Source organism: Anolis carolinensis, chromosome 4 (assembly GCF_035594765.1).
Source record: "Anolis carolinensis isolate JA03-04 chromosome 4, rAnoCar3.1.pri, whole genome shotgun sequence".
NCBI lineage: Eukaryota > Metazoa > Chordata > Lepidosauria > Squamata > Dactyloidae > Anolis > Anolis carolinensis.
This window is the reverse complement of record NC_085844.1, coordinates 28036391-28046002: the sequence shown is the minus strand read 5'-3', so window position 1 is coordinate 28046002 and position 9612 is coordinate 28036391. Positions and strand designations below refer to the sequence as shown.

The following is a 9612-nucleotide window of genomic DNA, read 5'->3' as shown; positions in this document are numbered from 1 at the left end:
GATGTTACAGTATCACAACTCCCATCAGCTCTAGTCATGATGTCTAATGAGGAGGAATACAAATGTTGTAGCCCAGCATATGGAGGGCCACATCAAATGACACGGAGGGCCAGGTTTGGCCTGTAGGCAATGAGTTTGACACATCTGATGTTGATTCTTGTATTGGTTTCCCACCTATCCTAATAGCTCAAGGTGGGGTACAACACTGTCAAAACATCAACATAAAACACATACAACAAAATACATATATCAAAACGTAGATGTCCAAAAAATAATGGGTAACTATTAAAGAGTGCCTTTACACTGTTGTCTGGTGCATTACCATACTACAACTCCCATGATTTCATAGCATTGAGCCATAGCAGTTAAAGTAATTTCAAAATAGTTAAAAATAGAAGTCACCCCCCTTTCTAGGTGTCATTGGCCCTCCTTTGAGCCAATGGTGAGGAAAGCTGAAAATTGGAATCCAGCAACATGTGGGGTTCATCTGCACTTAATGCTCTTGATGCAGATATATCCCATATGTTGCTGGTGAATTTGACACCACTTTAATGACCGTGGTCTAATGTTATAGATTCCTGAAACTATAGTTTTATAAGGCCTCTAGCCTTCTCTACCAAAGCTGGTGCAATTATGGGCCCTTCCACGCAGCCATATAACCCAGAATATCAAGGCAGAAAACGCCACAATATCTGCTTTGAACTGAGTTATCTGAGTCCACACTGTCAGGTATTCCAGTTCAAAGAAGATAATGTGTGATTTTATTCAGCTGTGTGGAAGGGGCCTATAACTTCTGGAAAGAAAAGCTGAAAACCTGTTTTTTTCAAGCCACCTTTGACTAGATGAGCAGTTCATTGAGCCTGTTTATGTTGGATAAGTGAGACTCTACTGCAGGGGTCCTCAAACTTTTAAAGCAGAGGGCCGGTCCACAATCCTTCAGACTGTGGAGGGGCCGAATTATAATTTGGGGAAAAAAATGAACAAATTCCTATGCACACTGCACATGTCTTATTTGTAGTGCAAAACAACAACAACAATGAAAGTACAATACAATATTTAAAAATGAAAACAACATAAACCTATCAGGATTTCAATGGGAAGTGTGGGCCTGCTTCTGGCCAATGAGATAGTCAAGTTAATTAGGATTGTTGTTGTTGTGTGCCTTCAAGTCATTTCAGACTTTGGGCAAGCCTAAGTCTAAAATTATTTATTTATTCATTTACTACATTTATTTATTACATTTATATCCCGCCCTTTTCACCCCGAAGGGGACTCAGAGCAACTGTATGCACATACAATATATTATATTATTAGCATAGCACAATATTAGCATTATATATTACTATATTGAACTATACCACTATACTATAATATTATATGTAATATATATCATATAATTAATATTATTATATGGTATTATTAGTATTATATTGTATAACATTATATTATTATCAATATTATATGTATATACAATATATTATATTATTTAAAATGATATAAAAATATTATATTATAAAACTGAGGGCGGGGGCCAGGTAAATGACCTTGGAGGGCCGCATCCGGCCCCCGGGCCTTAGTTTGGAGGCCCCTGCTCTACTGTATATTTATAATCTTATATTATCTACTTAGAACTTGATTATATGAGGCCCCTTCTACACAGCTGTATAAAATGCACACTGAAGTGAATTATCTGGCAGTGTGGACTCAAGATAATCCAGTTCAAAGCAGATAATATAAGATTATAAATGGGTAATATAGCTGTGTGGAAGGGCCTTGAGTCTACACTTCCATATAATCCAGTGAAAATCAGATAATCTGTATCTTATAGGCAGTGTGGAAGAGGCCTCAGGCCTAACTGTGCCTGTCCCCTGGCTGAGTAGGTTGCTAGGAGACCAAGTAGGCAGAGTTTAGCCTTGTAACTGGCAGCAATTGGATAAAAAACAATTATTCCTTTCCCTCTAATTAGGACTTTATTTTTCTTTTCTTTTTGTGGTATGAATGTAGAGGCATGGATGAGGAGTTGTGTTGCCAAGTTTAGTGTTTCTGGGATGTGTAGTTTTGTTGTTTTGTCCTAGGCCGATTTTTTTTATCCTTTTATATATATAGAAGATTGGCTACTAATATATCAGATGCAATATGCTTCTTAGCAGCAGTTATTGAAGAACACATGTTTTGGGCCTTCCATAGGCATCTGCTTGCTTATTTAGGAGAAAAATGATAAATCAGGCATGGGCAAATGTTGGCCCTCCAGGTGTTTTGGACTTCAACTCCTACAATTCCCAGCTGTTAGAAATTGTGGGAGTTGAAGTCCAAAACACCTGGAGGGATGACATTTGCCTATGCCTGGGCTAGATTCAACTTTTGTCTCATCCAAAGCACTATTTCATGTTTTTATTATTTTTACAGCAAGATTTGTTCAGAGGGGCATTTGTAATTGGCTGAGAGTGTGTGACTTGTTCAAGGTCATCCATGGATAAGCAGACATTTGAACCCTGGTCTCCCAACACTCAAACCACTACACCGTCTTGTTTTGTTCTTGTATTTATCCAGAAGTAAGCATTATCGAGATCAGTGAAGTTTACCCCCAAAGTGTTTCCAGCATTGCACCGTTTTAATTAGCTTCTGATTTCTTTTTCAGTCCTAGTATATATTTGTTGTGGTAGGTTTTTTAAAAAATGCTTTGTTACTTGTACTTGGTTGAGGACCCCAGTGGAGCAGTGGGTTAAACCGCTGAGCTGCTGAACTTGCTGACCGAAAGATCAGCAGTTCGAATCCTGGGAGCAGAATGAGTGTCCACTGTTAACCTCAGCTTCTGCTAACCTAGCAGTTCGAAAACATGCAAATGTGAGTAGATCAATAGGTACAGCTTCGGCGAAAAAGTAACGGTGCTCCATGTAGTCATGCCTTCCACATGACCTTGGAGGTGTCTACGGACAACGCTGGCTCTTCGGCTTAGAAATGGAGATGAGCACCAACTCCCAGAGTCAGACACAACTAGACTTAATGTCAGGAGAATGGCTCTAATTGTTTCTTCTCTGAAATTTTTCCATTTTTGTATATTTTCATTTGATTTAGTTGAAAGTACAGCTGACACTCTCCTTAACTGCAGACCATGTACTTTTAAAGATACAGTCCAATTTTTAGTTCCCCAATCACAACCACTACACTGAATTAAAAATGTGTCTACACTGTAGGATTGATGTAATTTGATACCACTTTGCCAACGACTCAGTACTGGGAATTATGGAAGTTGTAGTTTGACAAGGGCTTTAATCTCCTCTGCCTGAGTGCTGGGTCCTCACCAAACTACAACTCCCATGACTGCATAGCAATGAGCCATTGCAGTTAAAGTGACCTCAAACTGCATTAATTCTGCAGTGTGCACCAGGCATGGGCAAACTTGGGCCCTCCAGATGTTTTGGACTACAACTCCCACAATTCCTAACAGCCTACCGGCTGTTAGGAATTGTGGGAGTTGCAGTCCAAAACACCTGGAGGGCCCAAGTTTGCCCATGCCTGGTGCAGATGCACCTTAAGAAGCCTAAAGCTTTCACCCTGATGTGGAATTGCAGCTGGGTTGCCAAGGCAAGGAAACTCGGTGTTCATTTTCAGCTTGTCCCTTTAAGAAAACCTCGGAGCGGAGCCAATTCAAACGCCTCCTTGTGTCTGAATTGGAAAACTACTCCTAATGCAAGAGGTGGAGCTTAAGGGTTTTTTTCCCCTCCTCCCTTTTGCAGCGCTTTTAGACGTCATCAGTCTGCGCCATAAGAGGAAGGCGCGCGTGAGCTGTGCATGAGCTGGTAAGGCGCATTGTTTTCATTCTGATTGTTCATGGGAATTAGTTTGTGTTGAAAAGTATTTGTTTCCTTTCCATTGAAGGCTACATAGACCAGACTCTCCCAAGGATCAGCCTTACAGGAGGCAGTAAATTGTGTGTTGCATCCAAAGCAAATAGTGTGCTTTCCATTTTTTGTGATCTTCTTGAATTTGGGCTTCAAAGTCAATTTATTCAGGAGTATCCCTACGCAAAGGGACCTAGGAGCATTTTAGGAGACCAGGGGTGCATCTACATTGTGAATTTAAAGCAGTTTGACACTTCTTCAACAGCCATAGCTCAGTGCTATGGCATCATGGGCTTTGTTTTATAATGATGATAATAATACAGTAGAGTCTCACTTATCCAAGCCTCGCTTATCCAAGTTTCTGGATTATCCAAGCCATTTTTGTAGTCAATGTGTTCAGTATATCGTGATATTTTGGTGCTAAATTCGTAAATACAGGAATTACAACATAACATAGGACTGGGCTGTGGCTGGAAAGCAAGCCAGCTGCTACAAATCAACAAATCACTCTGACCAAGAGGTCATGAGTTCGAGGCCAGCCTGCGTCTTGTCTCTGTCTCTGTTCTGTGTCATGGCATTGAATGTTTGCCATTATGTGTGCAATGTGATCCGCCCTGAGTCCCCTTGGGGTGAGAAGGGCGGAATATAAATGCTGTAAATAAACAAACAAACATTACTGTGTATTGAACTACTTTTTCTGTCAAATTTGTTGTAGAACATGTTTTGGTGCTTAATTTGTAAAATCATAACCTAACTTGATGTTTAATAGGCTTTTCCTTAATTCCTCCTTATTATCCAAGATATTCGCTTATCCAAGGTTCTACCGGCCCGTTTAGCTTGGATAAGTGAGACTCTACTGTATAATAAATATTCATTTCTATCCCGCTTTTCTCCCTCGCGGGACCCAAAGCAGCTTGCAACATATTAAAATCATGTAAACAACAAGCCAAGTACATCAATAATAAGTATAACACATCATGAAATAAACAGTTTAAGGTCTTTAGCTTTCTCTTCAAGATAGTGCTGGTGCCTTAGCAAACTACACTTCCCATGATTCGATAGCATGGAGCCATGACAGTTAAAAGTGGTATCAAACTGCATTAATTCTGCTGTGTAAATGCACCCCAGGAGAATGAAATCTATACCAGTTGAGTATCTCTTACTTGAAATGTTTGGATCTAGAAACATTTTGGAGGAGATTTTGGAATGCCTGTATTTGCATGGATGTACATACCGAGCTCTCTTAGAGCCCTTCCACACAGCCATATAATTCACAATATCTGCTTCGAACTGGATATCTGAGTCCGCACTGCCATATAATCCAGTTCAACATGGATTTCATAGCAATGTGGATGTTGTAGCAGTATGGAAGTGGCCTTAGAGATGGGACCCAAGTCTAAAAATGAAATTCATTTGTTTCATTATAAACCTTATAGACATTTTGTATAATATTGGGTGTTGTTGTTATTTTGCATGAAACAAGGTTTGTATTTATTGAACCAGCAGAAAGCAAAGGCATTGTTATCTCAGCTGCCCTTGTAGACAGTTTTGGATTTTAGAATTGCAGATAAGGAATGCTCAACTTGTAGCATAAGCTTTCACAAATTTTCTGCTTCCTCAGATGCATGGACTCCATGAAAATCCATGAAAGTTTATGCCAACTTTGTTTTCTCAGTGAGGCTCAGAGGGCCCTTCCCCACAGCCCTATATCCCAGAATATCAAGGCAGAAAATCCCACATTATCTGTGGTTGGACTCAGATAACCCAGCTCAAAGCAGATATTGTGGGATTTTCTGCCTTGATATTCTGGGATATAGGGCTGTGTGGAAGGGCCCTAAGAGTGACAAGATCGCTTTGCATAGTGTATGTTGAGTCTCATTTACCTCTCTGGGTTGAGTCTTCTTTATAACATTAGCAGTTGAAGGATGTTTGAATGATTGAAAAAGGCTCTATGTGTTTGAAAGCTATAATTGGTATTAATGAGTTGTCTTCCTTTTACTAACAGAAGATGGACACCCAGAATGATGCACCTCCACCAAAGCAGCAACCAATGATATACATCTGTGGAGGTACGTCCAGTGCAATGTCATTGTAACAGGAAGGAGCCTAAAAATGAGACCCAGGAAAGTAGATGAAGATAATAAAAGGGTATTTCCAGTGGAGGCTTTCGCTTTGAAATTGTACACCCTCTTTCTGGAAGCTTATGGGAGCTCTAGATAATGATGTCTTCAATTTGTATCCTCCAGAAATAAGAGTGGTTTCTTCTGTCTTTTCTCTAAACAGAAAATTCCTTTAAGGAGAAAAAATAGAACGGAAGCACGGCTACTTTCATTCACTGGAATTATTCTATTAAATCATTTGGAAAATTATTATTTGGGTATTGTGCTGATGTTCAAAGCCCAAATTGTCATTAGGTAAATGAAATCAGTAAGCTAAAGAAATGAAAGCTACATATATACAATGGAATTAATGCAGCTTGGCATCACTTTAATTGCTATGGCTCAGTGCTGTGGAATCATGGGATTTGTAGTTTGGTGAGGCACCAGCCCTCTTTGGCAGAGAAGGCTAAATACCTTCTGTGTAAAACTACAACTCCCATGATTCCACAACATTGAGTCATGACAGCTAAAGTGATGTCAAACTGCATTAATTCTACAGTGTATATGCATCCTAGGAGTCCTTTTCTGGAGCCACTGAAGCTGCCTTGTTTTGCTTTAACATTTAACAGGTGCCTACTCTCTACTACAAAGCCATCTACTATCAGTACACTGTGGGAAGGATGCTAATTTGCATTTCAAAGACTGTAGTTCATGATGTATCAATATATTGTGTGAGCTGCTTTGAGGATACTTTAAAAAACCTGATATAAATGTATTGTTTTGACAAATTCCAACTTGTGAATTTTTAAGATTCTTTCATAATCATGGTGAACTCCAATTTACAGACTACATTGAGGAGAGGTTCTGTAGTTCCTCTATTTTAGTTAAATACCTCAATTAGTCAAAGTCTACTTTTAAACAAGAATGTTTTTTTAAAAAAACAATTCATCATAAAATGTCTAATTCTTCTGTTGCTGTATTCTTAGTTGTTTTACAACTAAGTGGTTTCCAGCATTGCTCTCAGAATATAATTGTTTTTTCTTTCTTTCAGAATGTCACAAAGAAAATGAAATTAAAGCAAGAGATCCTATCAGATGCAGAGAATGTGGTTACAGAATAATGTACAAGAAAAGAACAAAAAGATGTATCCTTCTATACGTGTGGCTTCCTTGCTTTATTTTTATATGCTGATTCGAACTACAGTAGACTCTCAGTTAACCGAGACTCCGTATCATCCGAGGTGCCGCGGGGGCGCCCCTCCTTCTCCCTCTCCTCCTCTCAAGCGAAGGGAGCTCGAGAGAAGGAGAGGGAGGAGGAAGTGCCCCGCAATCGCGACTGCAACAGTGCTCACAAGGTTCTTCCCTGGGCCAAACCCTCCCCCCCTTGGGAAGCACCCCGCAAGCGTTGCTAAACAGCAGCGATCACAGGGTGCTTCCCTAAACCGGATTGCTGGTTTATCCAAGCAGTTTGGTTATCCGAGATTGGGCCCCCTCCCCTTTATCTCGGATAACCGGGACTCTGCTGTATTTGAACTTCTAGCATTCCTTCAAGCTGCAATGTTATACACAGTAGATATGTATAGGATTGCACTGTTGGTATCTCTCTCCTGCCTTGCCTTGATTTAATGCTGATGAAGTAGTCTACATCTATATATACAGATCCAAATTTATGTAAGGTTTGTATTCCTCAACTTGTGAAATAAATTGTGATGATTCTCATTGTAATTCCAAGGGGAATTGACTTGAGTTGAGATAGCTTGCCAGTAGACAATAGTTCCTCTTCAGAGGATCAAGCAGGCAGAGATAACTTAAGAACTGTGTTCTTCTCTTGTACTTTCTCCATCTGAAGTGGAGAAAGTGCATCAGAGAGAGATTTGGGGTATAGGTAAGCAGTAAGCACCCATGGTTTCAGTCTTCCCACTCAGTCTTCAATGAGTCCCTTCATCCTTCAGTCACCGTTTCTGGCATTGTTACTGCTACCTTTTATCTTCCCACTATATCCCCATCATGTAAACAGGTGCCTATGAGCTATGTGGGTTGAAGGAGTTTTCATTTATTTGTTTATTTCTGGAGAAACATTTTAAATTGGAAATGTTGTAACTGTGAGTAATGTACGTTGATATTTACCTGTACCTGTTTATTTTGTGCTGAAAGTATTTGGTCTATTCCATATATCATAGTACATTTTCATCACTGTGGTTGGGAAAGATGCTGTCTTCCTGCTTTATCGTAAGTGCACAAATAGATAATATATTGTGAATCAGAGTCCATTTCCCACAGTGCTTTACTTCTCCATGCACTAAAGCCAAATACCTGTTTTATTCTGCAAAGTGATGGCAGGAAGTAAAGACACATCTTTTTTGTTGCCTTTTTGTTGCCTTTTTGAAAGGGATTGCAGAAGAAATATTGGAAAGAGTATGGTGCTTTAGGGTGTTTAAAGGATATTGGGCTGTTTTTACATATTTTCATGAATTTGAGAGGTTAGGGTAAAAACTACCCCCAAATCACATTAAATTTTTTGGCTTTAATTTAGGGTGGTTTGGAGAACTGCAGAGGGGATTCAGAACCACAAAAGTCAAAAAACGTATGAACAGTTTCTTAGGCAGCATAGCTGCTGCTTTTATTAAAGGTGCCACTTTATTCTTGGGGCCTTGGAACTCTTGAAAAAAAAAGCAATGATTTTAAAAGATACAGAAAGTGCATTTCTTCTGCTAAGAAGAGAAACTCTGTCTGTGACATTTTTAAAAAATGTTGGTTTTGCTTCCGAAAGCCATTAGAATTGTATTTTTTAAAACTGTGAAAACCATTCTGCTCTTGCTCAGAGGAGTTAGGAGCTGCAGCACTACAGCTTTCCCCCTCTTCTGAGCAAGGTTGGCAATTTATTTTAAAAGACATGTTTCTGGAGGAGGGCTGTTGGCTGTTGAAATTCAGCAGCAAATGGCAATGGATGGGTTGAGCCAAGGATTGGAGGAAGGGAACTACCATGGGAAGACTGTAAGGGAGAAGCTGGAAGCAAAAGTAGCAAAATTCCCATCGTAAACTAATAGTTGTACTGAATATGTAAGTACAGTACTATTACATTTAGTAGCTTTAATAAGTAACATCTTGATTATAAGAGAAGATGAGCAAACTGTACACTGATAGAAAGAAGCATGGAAAATGCAAAAAGCCTGGGGCACACCTTCTGTTCATCCATCATTTGGGATATCTGAATGTTCTTTTGCGTGGAGGCCAAATTCTACTTTCTCTGTACTTAAACACATTGTGTTGGCAGGTTCCATCCTCCAAATGCAGCAGATATGGTCCAATGATGATATTCCTATATTGGTTCCTTCTGATCTACAAATACAATGCAATTGTTTGTGTAATTTGTTACAATTATAGGAATCTGTTTTCCAGCTTTTTTCTTTAACTCCAACTATAGTGGTTGTGTTTGATGCCCGATGAAGAGAAGATGCATCCAATTGATCTAAACATGTTTCAAATTCTTCATATGTTCTCTTTGAATTCATATTTGTTGTGAACAATTTTTTTGCACTCTGACAATGTAAGTTATTCAATTATCACAATAAATTGTTGAAATAGTTTGTTGGGTTTTTTCTATTGCTGAAACTTGTACAAATTTAACTATTTTAAATGTTTATATCTAATTATTTTTATTCAATCCAAAAC

The 9612-nt window shown here is 39.1% G+C and overlaps 1 protein-coding gene across 1 annotated transcript; it reads left to right on the top strand.

Moving 5' to 3' along the window:
* The first annotated feature begins 3656 nt into the window (after positions 1-3656).
* polr2k (RNA polymerase II, I and III subunit K) lies at positions 3657-9525 on the top strand. Its single transcript, XM_003226601.4, has 4 exons — positions 3657-3800; positions 5848-5911; positions 6993-7085; positions 9365-9525. Exons 2-4 carry the CDS (start codon positions 5851-5853, stop codon positions 9385-9387), a joined length of 177 nt encoding a protein of 58 aa, XP_003226649.1. The 5' UTR covers positions 3657-3800; positions 5848-5850; the 3' UTR covers positions 9388-9525.
* Positions 9526-9612: the final 87 nt, after the last annotated feature.